The 22,229-nt window shown below is 41.5% G+C and overlaps 1 protein-coding gene across 1 annotated transcript in view; it reads left to right on the forward strand.

Moving 5' to 3' along the window:
• The first annotated feature begins 9,251 nt into the window (after nt 1-9,251).
• Nucleotides 9,252-22,229, forward strand: part of PIAS4 (protein inhibitor of activated STAT 4) — a 55,800-nt gene continuing 42,822 nt past the window's right edge. Inside the window, exon 1 of the mRNA XM_072404956.1 lies at nt 9,252-9,428. Coding sequence (XP_072261057.1) covers nt 9,267-9,428 — 162 coding nt within the window. The 5' untranslated portion in view covers nt 9,252-9,266. The remainder of the gene's footprint in view (nt 9,429-22,229) is intronic.

Consider the following 22,229-nt stretch of genomic DNA (forward strand, 5'->3'; position numbering starts at 1 on the left):
TAATGACCATTCTGCCTGCTGCCTGCCCTGACCTCGGATTGTTCTTGACCTGTCTTTGCCTTACCCTCTTGTACTTAGCTTGTTTGGACTTAACCCTTGTCGTGCTTTATGACATTGAATAAAGCTTGATTGAAGGATATCTGGAATTGGTTGTGGTTTGTGTGCCCAGGCGCATTACAGTATAGTGGGCCACTCACACACCACCCAGCCCTAATGGAGGAAATCCAACAGGGCCTACAGGAGCTTGCATTAGGGGCTCCCACCGGTCACCCCTCAAAGGTTCGTGAGCGCCTCCTTGAAATGGCAGGTGAATTACGGTCGCTCCCAGGGCAAGACTTGGGTCCAAATGTATCCAGTCCAGCTGTGCCAGTGGAACCCCAGATTCCTTTACCGGAGAAATTTTCAGGGAACAGAGAGGACTTCCCCAACTTCCGGGACTCCTGTCTTCTGTATTTTCAGCTTCGCCCTATTGCCTCCGGCACAACACGTCAACGCATTGGAGTGGTCATCTCCCTCCTGAAAGGTGAGCCGCAGAGGTGGGCATTCAATTTACCGCCAGATGATCCTACGTTCAGTTCGGTCACTGACTTCTTTGCTTTCATGGGGGTGATTTACGATGACCCGGACCTGACCCGGACAGCGGAGGTAAATTTAGAATACCTTGCTCAGGGGAGACGTCCCGTGGAAGAATATGAAGCAGAGTTTCGGCGCTGGGCCACCTGTACCCGATGGGGAGGCGCAGCTCTACTCTATCGCTTCCGTCAAGGCCTCAGCGATCAAGTCAAAGACCTGCTGTTGGATCTCCCTTCTCCATCCACCCTGGATCTTGTGATACAGCAGTCCATCTGTGTTGACCAGAGGATCTGGGAACACCGCCTAGAAAGAGCCGTCCATAGAGCCAGGAGTCGTTCTCCCCCTCAGTTGAAACCTAGACCTCTGGTGAATACTCCCAATGCCACACCACCTACAAAGTTTCCATCCTTTGTGCCTGACCTGGGAGAACCCACGGAGATTGGATCATCCAAACTCGCCCCCGCCGAGCGCAATCAGCGTTTGCAGGATGGACTTTGTCTTTACTGTGGCGATCCTGGTTATAGGGCAAGGACATGCCCTCGCAAAGGACCTGTAAGGTCCCAGTGCATCGGGGGTGCAGAAGGGACCCCCTCAGACCCGTTGGCCTGGTCCACTCGATGCATCCTGGTGCCAGCTACCAAATCCTGGGATGGGAAGTCACGTCAAGTCATGGCCTTTCTCGACTGGGGATACCAGTTACCCCCCTGGGGTCTGAATTGCAGCCATTGATGACACCCCTCTTCAACAGGGTCTTACACCCTCAATTACCCCAGAAGTGCTTTAAACCGTGGGGGCCTCCCATAAGGAAGTGATCCACCTTATTGTGGATCAGGATGGTAAAAACCCCCCGGATTCTAGGCCTCCCTTGGTTGAAAACCGATAATCCTATCATTGGGAATCGGGTCAAATCATTCAGTGGGGAACCAAATGTCAGGCTAGATGCCTGACTCCAGTAATGCTAGTACGGGCCCTTGAGGTGCTTAAAAAACTGTCCGAGCCTTACCAGGAGTTTGCTGATGTCTTCTGCCCCCGATCAGCTGACAAACTCCCTCCTCATCGTCCCTATGATTGCCCTATTTAGTTACTCCCAGGTACCATGCCCCCTAGGGGTCATTTGTTCAGTCTCACTGGACCAGAGATAAAGGCCCAGAAGGAATACATCCGAGAAAACTTGGAGAAGGGCTTCATCCGGCCATCCTCTTCCCCTGCGGGTGCTGGTTTCTTTTTTTGTGGAGAAGAAGGATGGCGGGTTGAGACCCTGTATTGATTACAGGAGCCTAAACAAGATCACTGTAAAGAATCAGTACCCTTTGCCCTTTATGGATGACCTATTCTCTCAGGTCAACGGTGCCCGAATCTTCACCAAGCTAGACTTGAAGGGGGCTTACAACCTTATCCGCATTAGGAAGGGTGATGAATGGAAGACTGCCTTTAACACCAGGGATGGGCATTTCCAATACTTAGTAATGCCCTTTGGTCTGTGTAATGCCCCAGCAGTCTTCCAGGAATTCGTGAATGAGGTATTCAGAGAATTTCTGGGTAAATTTGTGGTTGTGTATCTTGATGTTGTTCTGATTTATTCATCTGATCTTCTCCTCCACAGAGCACAAGTACGCCAGGTCCTCCAGAAGCTCAGAGAAAACTGCCTCTATGCGAAATTGGAGACGTGCGCCTTCGAGGTTGCTTTCCTAGGGTAAATTCTATCGGATCACGGGTTGGCCATGGATCCAACCAAGGTCTCAGCAGTTCTGGAATGGCCGCAACCCACTGATCTCAAGGGCCTTCAGCGCTTTTTAGGGTTTGCAAATTTTTATAGGAAGTTCATACGGAACTTCTCGTCCATTGTCCACCCCCTGACGAACCTCACTAGGAAAGAGGCGGATTCCTCAAAGTGGACTCCAGAAGCTTGCGAAGCCTTCAAAGTGCTGAAACGGGCTTTCTGCAGTGCACCCGTATTGGTGTATCCGGTGCCCACTCTCCCATTTATCATAGAGGTGGATGCTTCGGAGATTGGCGTGGGAGCAGTCCTCTCCCAGTACCCTGGAGAACCAGAGAGATTGCACCCCTGTGCCTTCTTCTCCCGTAAGTTCTCCACAGCTGAGAGCAACTATGACGTGGGCAATCGGGAGCTTCTGGCAGTAAAATGGGCTTTTGAGGAATGGAGGCATTGGCTGGAAGGGGCAGAGCATCCCATAACGGTCTATACTGACCATAGAAATCTAGAGTTTATTGAAGGAGCTAAACGCCTCAACCGCCCGGCAAGCCCGTTGGGCCCTGTTTTTTACGAGGTTCAACTTTCAAATTACTTACAAGCCAGGTTCAAAAAACGTGAAGCTGATACCTTGTCCCGTTGTTTCCTAGAGGCAGCTTCCCTTCCGGATCCGTGCCCTAGCCCCATATTGTCCCCGCAATGTTTGGTGTCAGCCATACAGACTCCAGTATTATTAGAGAATCTGATGAACCTCTTAGCCCCCCACCAGACCGACTACCCCCTGCAAAACCTGAAGGGCGGCTGTATGTTCCCCTCCATCTTCGCTTGAAGGTTATCCAACAGCTGCATGGTTCTAAAACTGCTGGCCACCCAGGAATTAAGAAATCCAATAATTTAATTAAAAGACACGTTTGGTGGCCTCACATGCCAGTGGATGTTGAATCCTATCTTCGTGCATGCCCAGTTTGTGCTCGGAGTAAGTCCTCCCGTAACGCTCCCTCCGGCACTCTGCTGCCCCTGCCCATTCCTGCTGCTCCATGGACCCACATATCCATTAACTTCATCACGGATCTTCCAAAGTTCTTAGGGTTTACGGTGATCTGGGTAGTGGTAGATCGCTTCAGTAAACAAGCCCATTTCATACCGCTACCCAAGTTACCCTCGGCCAAGGAATTGGCTGACTTGTTTGTGTTTCATGTGTTCCGCCTTCATGGGGCTCCACAGAACATTGTTTCAGATCATGAGGTTCAGTTTGTGTCTCGGTTCTGGAGGGAGTTCTGTGCCCAAATGGGCATCGAGCTTTCCTTTTCGTCAGGGTTTCACCCCAAGACGAATGGCCAGACCGAACGAACCAACCAATCATTGGAACAATACCTCCGGAGCTTTATATCTGATTGCCAGGAGAGATGGGCTGACTATCTCCCCTTTGCGGAGGTGGCATATAACAATGCAGAGCACTCCTACACCAGGATCTCTCCGTTTATGTGTGTCGGGGGTCGGAGTCCCAAAGTGTCCTCTCTCAGGTCCACCCTCTGATCGTTCCGGATTTGTTTGGAACCAGGTCCAGAGTAACCTTAGAAAGGCAGTAGCCCAGCAGAAGAAGTTTGCAGATCGCCATAGATCCCCTGAGCCCCAGTTCCAACCGGGTGATCAGGTTTGGGTGTCTACCCGCAATATTCCCTTTCCGCCAACCCTCGGCCAAGCTAGGACCCAAATTTATTGGCCCGTTCCCAATATCGGAAAAGATTAATAGAGTGACTAAAGAGTCAAGCTTCCCAGTTCTTTGAAGGGGGTAGATACCTTCCATGTCTCTTTATTAAAATCTGCTGCCGACTCTGCTCCCCTTTCAAATCCCCCTCCGCCAGTGGAGGTGCAGGGAGCACCCGAATATGAAGTTGAGAAGATCCTGGACTCTCGTAAGGTGCCTAACTCTCTGCAATATCTCATTGATTGGAAGGGTTTTGGACCAGAGGAGAGATGCTGGGTGCCGGCTCACCGCGTACATGCTGAAGAACTTGTTATGGAGTTTCACCGTGATTACCCGGAGAAACCCCGACATGAGGGTCCCGAGGCCCCTCCTGAAGGGGGGGTAGTGTAACGAACTTACCCGTCCTGCGAGCCCGCGGCGTCCCTGGGGATCTCAGTCGCAGAGGGAGACGCCACTGTAGCAGGCAGCATGCCCCAGGCTGCTGCTCTGCTCGCAGCGTGTCTCTCTCTGGAGGCAGAGGGATCCGTCCTGGCCAAACTACTGTTCAGCCAGGCGGCATCCCTTGCATCCCTTCGGATGTGGTTACTGAATCTCCTGCTCTCAGCACTCCTTTGCATGTGCAAAGTAGTGCACGTGCTAGGGGTGCTGTGGGAAGAGGTGCACGTGCTACCATGCGTCCCTCTTGTACCCCCCGAGGGCATGGCACTTGGCTCCCTCGCCGCGGGGCGGGACATAGTTAGTTTGAATTCCCTGCGGCCAGACGGCGCCAGGTGGCGCAAGGTCATTGGTCACTCTGGCCATTTAAGGAGAGCCAGTCCTGTACACCATTGCCCGCTATAAGCCTCTGTGAACACAGTGTGCTTGGATGCGTCCTTGTGTTGGTTTAAGTTTATCTCCTTTTGTCATCTACTTAGCGACCTGGTCTGAACCTGACTCTGCTTGAACTCTGCCTGCACTGACCTCGGATTGTTAATGACCATTCTGCCTGCTGCCTGCCCTGACCTCGGATTGTTCTTGACCTGTCTTTGCCTTACCCTCTTGTACTTCGCTTGTTTGGACTTAACTCTTGTCATGCTTTATGACATTGAATAAAGCTTGATTGAAGGATATCTGGAATTGGTTGTGGTTTGTGTGCCCAGGCGCATTACAAAAGGTTCTAATATTAGAATAAAAATCAATGGAAAATGTGGATATGCCTGTTGTGTCCCGTTATGAATGTAAGAGGGTTTTGATACATGGTTGATAATATATTGAAGAGATTCATGACAGCATATTACTACCTAACCCAATGTACTTAGATGTAAGATTCAGAAAATTCCAATTCTTCACAATCAAACGCCTTTTCTGCGTCTTTAAAGAGAAACAGTGTTGGTACCTTTACTTATTCGGCTGAGTGGATCCAATAAATAACTTGAATTGTATTATCCTTTGCTTCCCTGGTAGGCATAAAGCCCACATGATCCAAATGTATTAGTGATTGTAAAAATGGTTGTATCCTAATAGCCAGGAATTAGTAAATAATTTAAAATCTTGGTTTAAAGGTGAAATTGGTCTTTAACTTGCACATACTGTTGGATCCTTGTCTCTTTAGGAATAATCAAAATAGGAGCCTATAGACAATCCGGTGGAAAATGTCTCCCATCTGTCAAAGAATTTAGAGCTTTGACAAAATAGGGTCCGAATATATCTAAAAGGCCTTTAAAATATATCAAAGTGAACCCATCTGGTCCCGGGGTTCTACCAGTAGAAGTAGATTTAACTGCTTTGTGTAATTCCTCTACAATTATAGGATTATCTGAGGAATTTCTAGTCTGTAAGCCTAGGCATCCCTGATTTTTCAAGATCAGTAATAGTGTTTTAGAAAACCTTATTTCCTGTCCTAAAATTGATGCAATATTATATAAGTCCAAATCAAACAGATTAGTAATTGCATCTACCAATTGTATTTTCTGGCCAGTTTGATTTAATATGTACGGAATGACCATATAAGGAAAAGCGCACTCTTTCTGTCCCCTAAGGGCTTGCGCTAAAATTCAACTCATTTTATTACCATGTTCATAATATGCCTTTTTAGATGTAATTAAGACAGATAATTAAACCCTAAGAGACTCTAACTTACTCCCTTTGTGCTATCCAATTTCTCCCTATGCCTCAATTCTAATATTTGGATTTGCAAAACTAATTTGGAGATCCCAGGAATGCTTGCTTTTATTTAATCTAGAATCATGCTTAACCAGAATTCTGATTCATTTTATGTGCCTCCTATATTACTAAAGGTTTGCTTTTTTGGGGTAACATTTATACAAAAATAGTTCTGCAATTGGTTTATCAAATATGCTTTTACCACTGCATCTTTCAATAAAGAATAATTTGGCCTCCAATTCGAAATCTTGACTCTGAATAGCCTATTGATATAGATATTATTACAGGTGCATGGTCTGAGATACTTATAATGGCAATAATACATTTTTTGAACCTATGTATATCCAATTGTCGCACTCTGAAATGATATAAACATGTGTATAATTGATGTGGGACAGAGAAGAAGGTTAAATTCCTACTATAGGATTGAGCACTCACCATATATCAATCAATTGCATACTGAAAAGACATTGTGCCTGATTTATTAAAACTCTCCAAAGCTGGAGAAGATACATTTTTTTAGTGAACCTGGATGAACCAGCACAAAGTCTCCAAAAACTAGGAGGCCTTCTTTAAAAGTTTATTTAATAATTTTTTTGAATTCTTTACTCTATTCATGGCATACTGTATATATTGTGGCTAATGTGACAAGATTACCATTCATGAGATCCTTTAAAAGGAGCACTCAGGCTCAGAATATGTATACTCAGGCTCTGAATATGTATACTGAGGTTGCTAATCAACTGTACTTGAAAAAAAATATACTAACCCATTTGGATTTCTTATCTTCAAAATATCTTCCCAATATCTTCTAATGTAGAAATTACAGTAGCACCAGCATTTGCATAACCAAATATTATGCACCCCCAGGGCCCACATATCAACAGTATTTTCTGAGGAATACATCATTCACATTATTGTGTCACCTATAATTCTTTCCGATATAAAATAAACCACATGAACGTGTCCCATACATCTTCTAGTCCACATTACAAAAAATCAGCAATTTATACATCTAAATATATATTGCCCTATGGCCCTCTAATAAGTCAAATCATCTAAAAAGGAAATCCATGACTTAAAGTGACCCCCTTTCTCAATATGTATAGTACAGTGACCAAAAAGATTGTGCATCCAAAATGTATATACTCCCAAGATAAGATCCATAAATCAACAATAACTCCTAGGGAGTTAAAAAATCCCTTTGGATATTCTAGTATACATAATACTGTAACCAACAATGTATATAATATAGGGTCCAAAAACCTGTACAACCCCGTAACATAGCACTTTAAAGCCCTTAAATAAACTGAAATGGGATTCCCCAGCGTTATTAAATACTATTAGGACGTAGAAATATCAGGAGGAGTTTTGCAACATGTCTCAAATCAAGTGTATGTTTAGAGAGATCTTGCATCAGAAAGACTGGTGTTTCATTTAGGATGATATTAACCCCCTCTTCAGTTTTCTCTATCATCTTAAGATGATAGAGAAAGAGTGTAAGAGTGTAAAGGACATATAATGTCTGTAGGATGTGTCAGATCTGTATTCTTGGAACCCAGCAATCGATGCATTCAATTATAGCATCATAGGGTCTTCCCAATACCATATTAAACAGAGACATTGCACTAGAAGCAAGATCTTTAAACTCTACAGATTCAGTTATTCCTCTTATGTGAATATTATTTTGCCTAGTCCTATTTTCCAAGTCATCTTTTGGTACATCGAACGTTGTAATGAATCAGCATGCATATTTAAAGCAGAAGTAAAAAATCATAGTTACCTTCAATCCTGCAGATCAGTCTATCCATCGGGAGGTTTCTTCCATCGGGTCCTGCATCGTCCTAGTAAGCCCTGCGCAGAGGGATCGTCGGTGACGTAAAGAGATCTGGTGATATTGATTGGGAAAAAGTTTGCCAATCTCACTGCGCATGCATAGGATTGGCAATTTTTTTCTTCTTCTTTTGATGAAAGGGCTAGCAAACACATTTTGTACTTTAAATAAAAGGGTTATCTGCCTTTTCATGTAAAGTTAAAATTCTGAGTTTAGGTATGCTTTAAGGTATTTGTATTTTGATTTGCATGTATTCTTCAATCTGTTACATCCCTTTATACCTCTTCAATACGTTCACACAAATCTGTTTGAAGAACTGTCTTAGCAGAGTGGAAAGAGTTTTCTATATGCTTAAAATAAAATAAATTGGAAGGGAAATGCTCAAAGTGAAGCTTTGAAATTTCCAGTGTCCTGACCCCCTTCCGACCACCTCCTACAAAATGTGTTCAGTCCCTGACTACTTTTTTCAGAATGTCCCCCAAAGCAGTAAAAAGTGCTTTTTAGTAATTCTAAATACAAAATAACACAATTATGGACATCCACTGACAGAAGACAATATTAAGAGCATAGGGTTGGCCACATCTAGACGAGCAAAATTATTTTTAATTTTTTTGCATTTGTGATTGCAAAATAAGCACACAGGTCAGACAATAAAGGGTTAAACTAATTATTAGGTACATTTGAATTCCAGCAGGAAGAAAGAAAGTCCTAATTCCCCTATATGGATATAGTTATTTAAAATATAGCGTCCCCTTCTGGAGACCTCGCTTCATGATATTATCAACTTTTGAGTCCCTATACGTGTGGGACATGTGAAAGCATGCCCCCCCGAAAATGTTAAAATTCAATCAATGACAAAACATTTCTCATAATTCATTTTTGATCTTTACAGGTTAAACATAATGAAACGAATGTTTGGATAGATCTTTGCCATGCTGTGTACACATTGCGCAATAAAAGAAGCACCTTATCTCTATGTTAGTAGTTACTTTAAAAACATGATTTAGTAAACTGGACAAAAATCAAGTTTTTGGACAATCGATTGGCCTACGTACATAAAATCATCACGTGTTCTGTTGGTTAGTAAGTAATAAAGCCCTTTATTTTTCGGGTTTGAAGTTCTACATAAGGAAACTTCTGATTTCAGAATAACGTCAGCAACTACAATTAATAGATGCAAAATTTGGATATAATCCCTGAACGTCATGACGTTGTATGTTTTACACGCCTATACGTCATCAACAGCAAAATAGGTTGTATTTATACAACCACGCCTATAGATGTGTGAAGGAGAGGCGATGATGCTTTTGCGTTCGAAGGCGTGCCGTGGTCGTGGTCAGACTCATCATGGAAACGATCGTGATTGGTTTGAACTGAAGGAACCAGGTCACGTGGGCTCTCGTCGATCGGCGCGGGGGTCGCGGGAGTCCAAGATGGCGGCAGAGCTAGTGGAAGCGAAGGTGAGACCGGGAAAAGGGGGATGGTACAAAGCAGAACACATTTTTGGTTATATGTAGTAGCCTAATACTCACTTCTTTTTTTTCTTGAAAAAGTTTTTTTTTTAATATATCGCAGCACCACCTGCTACGCCCTTAGTGCATCGCTAGAATTTGATTGTCCATGTTTCAGTAATATTTTCTAGAAGTTTCCCATATATTTATTAATATGAATTGGCAGGTCTTTAGTGTTATCTATTTCTGTTGTGTAATCTTGTGAATTTTTGCATCTTGGTTTGTATTTATTTATTTTTCCTCTTGGGTTTAGGGTGGGTAGCTTTCATTTGATAAACTGATAATGCTAAAAGTCCTAAACAATTTACATCATAAAGGTATTACTTTGTATTGTATTTTTTTTATTGCATTCAGTTTAGGGGATTTATTAGGTTATTGTTGTGTATTTACAACCCTTAAAGTGTCACTTTTTTGTCCCTGTAATGATTTTAGAAATATAATTTTTTTTTCTTGTCTGATCTGCCCCTTAAAGAGGAACTAAACTCAAAAATGCCTAAAACAAAAAAAATCCACTTACCTTCAATTCCCCAGAGCAGTCGATCGGTCTGGAGATGTCTTCCATTGGGTCTCACGTCGCCCTGGCACCCGTAACTGAGCCAGCACGCCGGGCGCTGCTATCTTCGCCTGTTCTTCTTTTTACGTCACCCGACCCACGTGTAAGATCAGGTGATGTAGGTTGGAAAAAAAAAACTTGCCGACCTCACTGTGCATGCGTGAGATCGGCAAATTTTTCTCTTCTAATGAAAAGGCTCCTTCTGCACATGCCTGAGTTACTCGGACATGCGCAGAAGGAGCACCCAAATGCCTCCCGGGATGCGCGATGTAGGTATCCTAGGAGGCTTTGAGCTCTCATTCATTCATTCATTCTCGATCTCCTAGGTGATCAAGAATTAGAAGGTGGTGTTGCACTTAAAAAACAGAATTTTTACCTTCCATAAAAGAGTTGTCTTTTTATGTAAAGTGAAATTTCTGAGTTTAGGTATGCTTTAAGGTTTTGAAACTCATGAAATCTGCAAGTGGTTCTGGGATATCAAATCCACCTAATTTTGTTTGCTGCTACACCGCAACAACAACATAAAGATAGAGAAAAGAACAAGGTCCACATATTGACACACTAACCTGTAATGCTGGGTTATATATGTATTTTTAAATAGTGGTTAATCCTGTAAACCTTCCACAGTGCCACAAAGCCATGCGCTGTTCCATTGTGCTGCAAAGATTCAGAATTTAGTATTGTGGTAGTCCATCATCATCATACAGAAAGCTTAAACCAAAATACGTTTCCTTATTTTCAGCATCTTATAAAATTTGAAAATTACAGTAGCATAAAGATCCTCCTCTTTAAATGTATTGTTTAAAGTAACAAATTATTGAGGGACTGTATGAGACTATACTTTATTTGGTTGAGTAGACATACTGTTCGTGTTCTCTGTGCTGAAACCGAAAGCAGTCTATTTCACTTTCTTTTTAAAATGAGTTTACAGCATAGGATACAGCATACTGCATAGGAGTATTTACTTGTATGTAAAGTATAAAGTTTAGGACGTTGCAGGACTGGTGGTGAGATTGTGATGTAATTGATATGTGTAATTTATATGTCCTTAGCATCCAACATGCTAGTGCCTTAAGTGTTGAACTTCTTTTTAAAATTTGTCAGACCCATAGATAATGATCTATTCATTAAAGCTCAACTCTAGGTAAAAAAAAAAAGTTTAACTCTTTCATGGATGGATCTCAATCCCTGCTTCAAGGGATAATGGCTCATTTTGTCTAGGGCAGTACTGGTCAAGTGCAGGGCCTCAAGTGCAAACTTTTAGAAGGCTTCACAGTAGTAACCTGTTTCTGCTCAAGATGCAGAGGTGCATTTTGTTAGGGAGCTTATTCCGATGTAGCACATCTCAATGTCTCAATGCATCAAGGCATGGTTGAAGATTATCTGTGATACAAAGATGGTGGCGCCCTGCGATGGAATGCGCATGAGTGAGTGTAGGTTTATTTACTTTAAGTCCCCCTACCCCACCCCCTTGTGGTTAATGAACTGGCAGTGGAACTTGCCAGCATAGGTCAACAGTAGTGGCTTATCTGATCATGCATTCTTTGTTGTCAGGACCTAACTTGTACCATCAAGTACAAATTTCCCACCTGACAGCAAAGTAGAACTTCCTGTAGCCTACGTAAAGCTACATACACACATCAAACAAACGGTCGTGCCTCTTTTGGACGAGAATCCAACATAGTTAAATTGGTCACCCAGTGTCGTTCATAGATCCATAAAGGCAAATCTGAGAACAACTGTTATGCAAGACAAGGGCGGGGGGATTTTACTTTCTCGCCCTCCCCTCTCTATAAAACACTGTCAGTAGAATTGAAAACATCATTTATGTTGTCAAAGAACAGTATTCTCCCTAGCGCCTATTAGCCAGGCACACCACTTGACATTTTCCAGTGACCACTTAGCTGTTTTTGGTGGTCACTGAAAAGTTGGGTCACAATACAGGAACACCACCACCAATAAAAAAAAAAAAAAAGTGTTGCAGAGTTTGTATAAATTGCTTCCCACTGTGTGTTGGTGGCAGATGTGTAGTCCCTGTTCCTTAAGTGCAGAGATGTCACCACCAAGTATTTTAACTACCTAGCATCATCCAATCGTTAAAAAATAACCATTTTGTTGGGCCCACTCTTGGGGCATATTTAGATCTGCAGTTGAAGCAAGCAATCCTGCACATCTCCTGGCAGCTGTCACTTGCCCACCACCCACAGCTCAGCACTGTCTTCTAATTGGCATTTGCAAATTCGAAACAAAAAAAGACAATGAGCTGTACTGATGCAGTGGTTACTGGTGTAAAGAAGTTATAATTGCATCACAACCTCACCACCAGTCTATACATAGCCTACTAAATGAAAAGTGTCTTTGTGTGTTTTTTTTTTTTTTATTTGTAAAAACTGTAAAAGTAGCTAATTTGGCAGCTAAAATAGCACTGCATGAATTTGTTTGACTGGAGCTCAGCTTTAAAGCCCATCTAAATCGTAAAATGATTTAAACCTGAATGCAAATAAAGGACAGGATAACTGTTTTAATGGCCAAAGATGCTTGCACACTGCATTTGCTATCATTTATTCATATGGAGAGGAGTTGTCAATAATCATGTAACCATGTAACACCCCTTCCTTGGTTACAGTAGAAAACGTGTCCCTGTGATAAAAGTGGGCTTTCAAAGCACTACTTTCAAAGAACTTTGGGAAAAATTGTGGAACCTCAATCTGGTAAAATGTAACTGAAAGCTACATGCAGGCACAAATAAACCATGGCTTTTTGAAAAAGTTCAGTTTCTAAAATAATACTTAAAATGTACACTGATCAACAATTTTTTTTTATAGTTGGGCTTTAAATGAAGAATGTTAATTTATCTCCCTGACTAACCTAACAGCTGTTCTTGTTACTGTTAAACTAACTAGCAAGAGAGCAGGTTTATCTAGCTGGGATAGGGAAGGCAGTGCAGTTTTGGACACACAGTAATTAGATAACCTCTCTCTCTCTCTCTCTCTCTCTCTCTCTCTCTCTCTCTCTCTATATATATATATATATATATATATATATATATATATATATATATATATATATATATATATATATATATATATTTATCTATATATATATATTTATATATATATATATATATATATATATATATTTTTTTTAAATTGTATGTGTGTATGTTCCACCGTCACTCCAAAACGCATGGAACCATTTCAACCAAAGTTGAAACCAAACTTGCCATACATATGACTGAGACTCATGTGACTGCACCTGTCATCTTTGTACAGCGCTCTTCTATATGTCAGAGCTTTATTTGGATGAAAAGAATGGAGACATTACAACCAAACTTGCTATGTTCCACCATTACAAGAAACGCATCGACACATTTCAACCAAACTTGCTAGACATATGACTCGGACTCATTTGAGTGCACTGCTTATCACTAGGAAACGCATGGAGACATCTCAACCAAACATGCTAGACATATGACTCACTCATGTGAGTGCACCGCGGATCTTTGTACAGAGCTGTGCAATTATGTCAAAGCTATATTTTGATGTATGTATGTATGTGTGTGTGTGTATATATATATATATATATATATGATAGATGTGTGTATGTAATCACTAGGAAACGCATGGAGACATTTCAACCAAATTTGCTACACGTACGACTGAGACTTTGTACAGCACTGTGGTATATGTCAGAGGTATATTTGCATCTTTGTATGTGTGTATGCATTGCTCAGCACAGTGTGCCTTTTGCTTATATTTTTACTTACTTTTTGTTTTTGGACTGTAATATAAGGTTGCAATAAATAAATACGCCAGCAACGCCGGGTAATCGGCTAAATTAAAATAAAAAAAAAACAAAAAAGATAGAAAAAAAAAAAGCATCTGGTTAAGGTCTTGGGGTAACAGGTTAAAATTTGTTTCTAAAGCACTAAGCCCAAATTTCATGTATACAAAAGATGGTTTTCACCTAAATGAAAGTGAGTCTGTTGTGCTAGGCTAGATAATTATGGGAGATTTTTTTTTTTTTAATTAAAGTCGAACGAAGGGTAGACGATCGTGGAAAATGTAGGTCATGCATTACAGGAGAAAGAAATAGGGAAAGCTAAAACATTGATGATTATGGTCATAAATATTAGCAAAAATGTATAAATAACATAACGTATCTTACAAATATCTGAAAAGCAAAATGGGAGACACAAATGTTTTTTACACTGATTTAAGTGTAATAAAAAATTAAATCTTGATTCTTCACAGTACTGTCTTGTTTTCCAGGCTGTCTTCTTTTAGTAAGACAGGGTAAATAGAAAAGTCTGTCTGTGAGAAGTAACACATGGGGAGTGTGAAAGATTTTCTTGTTGACAGAAAGTATATTGGATATTGATTCTGGGAAATATTTGGTGTGCATGGAGATAAGTTAAAGACAAACTCTGGGCTCCCTATCTGACTGCTGGTATAGAAAAAATTACCTTCCAAAATGTAGGCAAGTCTGGTTATGTAATATTCTGACTTGGAGTCTTCTCTGTCACCTTCTGTGTAGGGAGCGTGGTGGGGGTACTTTCTCTAATTTTTACATTCCTGCTACCTGTGTAACATGAACACTTCCTAACTTCCTATTGGCTGTCTAGTAGTGGGACACTCTCAAGATCCAGAAGAACAGTCTCTCAGTAGTAACATTGTAGTAAAATAGTAGATTGGTAGTGAACAGCTGGTGTGGTAACATTTTTTAGCACTGGATTATCAGTACTGCATATGCAGAAACAGTGCTGGTGAGTCAATCATTTGGCACAAACTGCTTTCAAATTGACTGATTTTGAACCGTATAAGGGTGTCTGTTTACCAACTCACTATTTTTTAAAAAAAAATTAGTGCTTCCAGTTGTTTATGCTTTACGTATCCAGTAACCTCTTATTGTTTCAGTGTTCTACCTTCTCCCTATACTTTATTCCAACTTTGTAATGCCTGCCCCGTTAGTATATCCAATTTTTCAGTTCCATATATTTTGCCACAATTGTCCAATGCTTTATATTGTGACCCAATTTCCTAGTGTTCTAAATTTTTAGAGTGTAATCCCTTATAGTAGTGTAATATTATAATGAATGTGGTGTAACAAGTTAGCAGCAACAAACTGGACCATTTACCCCTCGAGTGACTTATGACAACTGCTAGGCACCTAGAATTGGTAAGTGCTGGGCTTTTTCAGACCTAGCAGTTTTTTAGGCAGCAGTGCTTCTTAGCATGATTATGTAACCTTGCTGCCAGTGTGAATTCAGCCTAACTTCAGATGTGCCCCTGAGGCTAAATTTAGTTAGTGACTTTTTTGTGAAAACTTTTTTTTTTTTTTTTTTTACTTGATCCTTTCACAAAACGAACCAGGCTGGTCCCACCAGGTCCCACGCTGGCTCAGCTTCCACCTTTTCTCTGATGCTCACTGTTACATCCAGTGCCGCCTTGCACTGCACATGCATGAGATTGTACACTTTTTTTTCTTTTTTTTTTTACATTATAATGAAGCTTTAGTAGATGCATGTGAAGGAGCTGCCCAGAGCCTCTTGGGATATGTGACACACATCCCAGGAGGCTGCCAATTTCCCCTTCAGTCTTTTACCGAAAAGGAAGTAAAAACTGAAGGGGAAAGGTCCTCCCCAAAAAAGTGTAAAAAAAAAACAAAACGCATTTTTGCATTATATAAAAGAGAGACAAAGTATGATGTTGCTATGCTATGTTTGAGGCCCCGGGTCCCCAATTTGCATTTTCAATTTAGGACTCCTAGATGCACTTTCCTTTGAAACAGCAACCTCAAAGTTCAATTTTCATAACTTTTTAAATTTGTGACCCCCATATCTTGAAATTATTTAAAGCTGGGATCATCTATGAGGGTCCTTTGTGTCATTATGACATATGATTTAGAAGATATGTAAGTTTATAAACAGAGAGCTGTGAGGCTGCAGAATGACATGCTGTTACACACACAGCTCTCACAGCACTATCGATGACTTAATTAAACATGGCCACTCAGGCGGATGGGGGCAGCTGCCTGTGTGTCCCTCCCATGAAGGCTGAACTGTGTGCTGAGTTCCCCCACCCACGTCTCATCAGTAGCAGCAATCCTCTGAACGTATGACAGCTGAGCACAGAGCAGCCTCACTGAGATAAGTTCAGAGGATTAGAGCTGCCGATGAGAGGTGGGCGGGGGAGGCACGGCAGCCTGGCCGAGCAACTGGCTAATACTTTCTGGGGAGAGCTATAAAAAGTTAATCCTTTTATATAAAGCAAAAATGAATCCAGGACCGAATGAAAGCCAGGTGTGGAGGGATCCACGGTTCTGTGGAAGTAAAGGGGTAAGTGTCATTTTTAAATTTTTTTTTATTTTAATGAAAGTTGCACTTTAATACTTTCACATAGTATATTAGGGGTTCTGCAAAGGTAATTTTTAAATTATCACAACTTTTTAACATTTGTGTCCTATTTTTCTGTTTTTTATATAGAATTGGTATTGGTAAAAAAAAAAAAAATCCTTTTCTAGGACTTACCGGTTACATAGTAGGTTAGGTTGAAAAAAAACAGAGGTCCCATCAAGTTTACCACTAGGGAAATAAACATATCCTGGATATAAAATCCTAAAAGACATAGTTGGTCCAGAGGAAGGCAAAAAAAAACCTGGTACAATTTGCTTCAACGGGAAAAACATTCCTTCTGACTCCATTAGGCAGTCAGATGTTCCCTGGATCAACAGTCCACTGTTATTTTTACTTGAAAGCTTTAATAGCCAGTTATATTCTGCTTCTAGAAAATCATCCAGCTTTTAAACTTCTTTTCCTCTAGATGCAAAGAGTGCCCTCTTGTTCTTTGTAATGATCCCAAAATGCCTAATTGGGAAAAGAGTTTTCTATGTGGACCGTTTATTTATACAGGGTGATCATATCCCTCCTTAAACGTCTCTTCTCAAGGAAAAATAGATTCAGTTCAGCTAATCTTCTCTCATAGCTGAGCTCCTCCATTCCTTTTATTAATATAGTTGCCCTTCCCTGCACTCTCTCCGATTCAACTATGTCCTTTTTGTGAACTGGTGCCCAAAACTGGACTGCATATTCCAAATGTGGTCTGACCAATGCTTTGTACAGGGGCAGGATTATGTCTCCATCTCTGCAGTCTATTCCTCTTTTAATACAAAAAAGTACTTTGCTAGCTTTAGATATTGCAGCCTGGCATTGCATGCTGGTATTAAGTCTCTGATCTACCAGAACCGCCAGATCCTTTTCCATTTCTGACTCTCCTAAATGTTTTCCCCCTAGGCAGTATGAAGCATGCTGTTAGCGCCCAAGACCATAGTTTTACATTTATCTATAATGTCATTTATCACTTGGCTGCCCAATCAAACAGTAAATCCAGGTCTGCTTGTAGATTATAGACATCCTGTATGGACATAATTCCATTACATAGTTTGGTGTCCTCTGCAAACACAGAATTGGTACTTTTAATCCCAAACTCTATATAATTTATAAAGATGTTAAACCATAAAGGTCCCAACACTGAACCCTGGGGTACATCCAGCGTTCTCCAGAGAAATTTTTTTCAGCCGGGTGGTGGGAAGCTGTAGCCGGGTGGTAAAAAAGGGGTGTGGCAAAACACGGCAAATTTAGTGCTCCTAGTTGTTTATGCCATGGGTAATCAGTAACCTCTTATTGTTTCAATGTTCTACCTTCTCCCAATGATTTGTTACAACTTTGTAATGCCTGCCCCGTTAGTATATGCAATTTTTCTATTCTATGTATTTTGCCACATCTGTCTTATGCCCTGTATTGTGGCCCAACTTACTAGTGTTCTAAGCTCATAGCTCGTATTAGCAGCAAAAAACATTTACCCCTTCTGAGTGACTTCTGGGAACTGCTAGGCACCTAGGATTGATAACAGGCCAAAAGTGCCAGGCACGTAGGTTTGGTAACAGGCAGTAAATTCTGGTCTTTTTCAGAGCTAGAAGTTTTTTAAGCAGCAGTGGTTCCTGGCATGAGGAATGGACAAATGTAACCTTACTGCTGGTGTGATTTCAGCCTAACTTCAGATGTGCTCCTGTGTCTATATTTAGGTAAAGTGAACTTTTGTGAAAACGTTTTTTTTTTCACTTGATTCTTTTACAAAATTAGCCCAGCAGGCCCATGCTGGCTCAGCTTCCACCTTTTCTCTGATGCTCACTTGTACGACTAGTGCTGCCTTGCACTGCACATCCATGAGATTGAACACTTTTTTTTTTTTTTACAATATAAGAAAGCCTCTGAAGGTGCATGCACACAGTGCAGAGCCTCTTGGGATATGTGACACAAATATCCCAGGAGGCTACGGATTTCCCCTTTGGTCTTTACCGAAATGGAAGTGAAGACTGAAGGGGAGAGGTCCTTTCCACAAAAGTGTAAAAACCAAAAAAAAAACACATTTTTTCATTAAATAACAGAGAAAGTCACTCTTTAATATAATGTTAAAAATGTGGTGATGCTTTATTAGCATCATGCATGTGATATCAGATAGGGATAAGACAGTAAGTGACCCCCTCTTATCACTGTCCATATTCTATTAAAAAACACTGTCTGTGAAGTTTATCCGCAGTGTGTAATGTCATCGGCAGCGCAGTGTGATAGCTATGTGAGTGTAAAAACTGCTTGTCATATTCTGCAGCCTAACAACTCGCTGTGTTCAAACCTCATATCTCCTATACCGTTGGTTGTAATAACTTGAAATTTTTAAGGTACACGTGGAGGCATAGGAAACTGAAACTGTAGGTTCAAGTGGCGGACACTTGTGGCTAAACCTTTTTATAATGTAATTAGTATGGCATTATGAGAACATAAATCTCTACCTAGCAAAGTTTGCTGCCTGCTCTGTTACACATCTGTCTGCATCTTACCTCAAACCCCAATTACTCTAGAATTAAGAGGTGTAGGGAAACAAAAATATAGGTGGAAGTGGAAGACATTTGTGGCTATCACCTTTCATCACCATGGCAACATTACAACATTAAAAAAAAAACTGTCCATCAAAATGCACTTCCTTGTTACACATGACTGTAACCTTCCAGTACCTCAATAAAATTTAGTGTGCAGAGTTCATTTTCTAATGATGCCATAGTGATGAAGTTTTAGGGGATGGTAGTCACAGATGTTCCCCACTTGTACCTATATTTTTGGTTTCTTACACCTCTACATTCCCCATTTGAAGTTCAGAATGTTAGTTAAGTGGACAGGAATATGTAACGGCAGGGAGGCCCATTTCAATGGGCAGAGTGTTTTATGTTCTAATGATGCTGTAGTAATGAGATTGTAGGGGGAGAATGTGCCTGCCACTTGCACCGATATTTTCAGTTTTGTACCCCCACCCTCAGAGAAATTGGGGTACAAAGAAGAGAAGCAGACAGTAGTTTCATAGGTATAGATTTGTGACAGGTAGGTATATATTTAGGGGCTCACCCCAATGCTCCTTGCTATGTTAGTGGCTCCGGGGTCACCAACTATCCCTAATCCACCCTTCACTAGTGTCTGACCCCTAACTAACCATTTTGCCATCTTATTTACCTGTCCCACCCCCCTCTGTCCTAGTTGAGATATCCCTCCGCCATTCCCCTAAATTTTTCCTCTAGCACAACAGACCTTTCATTTATGTGCAAACCATCTCTGGTATACACGTTATACCCCAATGAAAAGTCAGCCCGGTGCTCTATGAACCCAAACCCTTCCCCTTTTCACCAGGACTTAGGCCATGCCTTTAGCTGTCTAAACTCCCTTTGCCTTTCTTGTGTTGTGCATGGCACAGGCAATATTCCTGAGAATATAGCCTTGGAGGTCCTTTTCTTCAATTTGAAACCTAGTTCCCTAAACTGATTTTTAAGGATCCTCCATCTTCCATCTATATTGTCATTGGTTCCAACATGGACCAAGGCTGCTGGGTCCTGTCAAGCCCTCCCAGTAATTTGTCCACCCAATCCACCACATGCCAAACCCTGCACCAAGGAGACGGCAAAGTATTTGGTTGAAGGGATCCGGGCGACAAACTATTCTATCCGTCGTCCTGATCATAGAATCCCCTATGACTATCAGTTGTCTTTTCCTTCCTGCGTTTCCCTCCCCACCACTACTAGATGTGCTGCTCTCCCAGCTGCAGTAACATCTAGAGTTGCCACCACTGGGTCTGCCACCTGCAAATCTTCACATAACTTTGCAAGCATGTTGGGGTGCTCAAACACCTTCCTTTTCTGGGAGCCCCTACCACTCCCTCTAGTTACATTAACCCAACTCCCTACATGTTCATCCTGATTATCCTCTCCACCCTCCACATCTATGCCATTAACTACCTGCTCAGTGAGCAGGAGACCCCTCTTAAGGTGATCCAGTGATTTCAGTGTTGCAATGCGCTTCTCCAGCTCTCTAATGCAAGATACCAGAAAGGCGACTTGCTCACATCTGTACCAGCGGTATTCACCTAGGAGCTGTTGCTCCATTTGTGCATACATGTGGCAGACTGTGCACTGAACCAAACTTTCCACCTTGCTACCACTCATTTTTCCAGTTACAATGTTTGTTTGTTTACAAGTAGTTAGAAAAATTTACTTACAGTTTGTGGTTACTATAAGGATTTATTTCCTTTTATTTTCAAACTCCTGTTTTTTCCAACTCCACTTGATTAAAAAGCCACTTGTTTCACCAGCCAGTGAGCAAGGTTGAGAAATTACTTCCTATCTTCTGCTCTGGAGACAACCTTTTATGTGGAAATGAGGGAAAAGTTGAAACAGACCTTAGGCTTAGTCTACATGGACTGTTTCCCCAGCTTTTAACCTGAGGCTTTTAAAGCCCATGTTTGAAGTCCCCATGCATTCCATGGGCTAATCTACACCAGGATTTCCTTCAGGCATGTTTTTGAGCGTTATCTTAAACATTGCTTGCAACGTTTAAAAAATAAAACGCTGGATAAACGCAAGAAAACGCATGAAAACGCTTCCATTGAACTCAATGGAGGTTTTTTTCAAGCGTTTTTAAGCTTTTATGAAAGCTTCCATTGAAAACAATGGGGCTGTTTTTTAAAACATTTTTGGACTCTGCAAGCCCCCTTTTAAAAAGGAGACTCACAGATCTCCACCACCCCACCCTGGGGAATGAGTACAGGGGTACATAAAACCCCTTACTCATTCCCTAAAAGGGTAAAACTTTTTTTTTTTATTTTTTTTTTTATTTTTTTTTTATACAGGTTATCTCAATGACAGGATGATTTCCAGGGCTGCAATGAGCACAGCCCTGGAAATCCTCCTGACAGTGAGGGATCGCAGGGCACTAGGGGTTAAATGAGGACAAGCCTCTCCATTCACCCCTTCATGCTCTGTGATTGGCTGAGGCTGAGGTTTTACATTTCTCAGCCATTCAGCACTAGACATGAATGGGGAGACTTGTGCCCATTCATCTCTAGTGCTCTGTGATTGGCTGAGAAATAGGAAACCCTGATGACAGCTCAAGCATCATTGGGATTTCCCTTTCCTCAGCCAATCAGGGAGCAGAGCAGTCAGCGGAGCTTTACTATGCTGACAGCTCCACTCCCCTGATCACTCCCGCAGCCCTAAAGGAGCTGTGACATGTATTACACTAGGGGTGAATGGAGAGGCTTGTCCTCATTTAACATGTGTTGACAAGGATTTGTTCACCCTATAACACTGTCTCTAAATAGAGACCTTCAAAGTGGAATCACCAGGTATTTTTAAAAAAAAGTGTACCTGAACTCTGGGTTATCGTCGACAATCGATAATCTGGCTCCTTCAGTTTTCTGGCATGAATTTCGGATTGCATTTTCAATACAGGGACTTTGGTACACTGTTTGGTCACCTATGTTTTGATGGCGCTGTTGTGCAGAAACAGCTGTTAGGTTTTGTTTGCTACACTAAATCCACGTTGAGACGTCCCTGCTGCCTGCTCTCCTGAACTGTGCCAGATGTCCGCGAGTGCTGCGAAAGGAAGGCTGGCCTGTGTGTGGAAGTAAGTATAACTTTCAAAAATTTGGCACTCCTCAGGTCTGTAGGCTGACATATTTTTGAATGTCGACTGTATATTGGGTTTGGAATGTTTATAATTTAAATTGCATGTAATAAATAATACCCACATTACCTTTAACCTTCATGCTGATTGTGCCAGTGATGGTTGTATTTTACCACTTCGTTTAGCCCATGCTCCA

The sequence above is a fragment of the Pyxicephalus adspersus genome, chromosome 3 (assembly GCF_032062135.1).
Source record: "Pyxicephalus adspersus chromosome 3, UCB_Pads_2.0, whole genome shotgun sequence".
NCBI classification, from domain to species: Eukaryota; Metazoa; Chordata; class Amphibia; order Anura; family Pyxicephalidae; genus Pyxicephalus; species Pyxicephalus adspersus.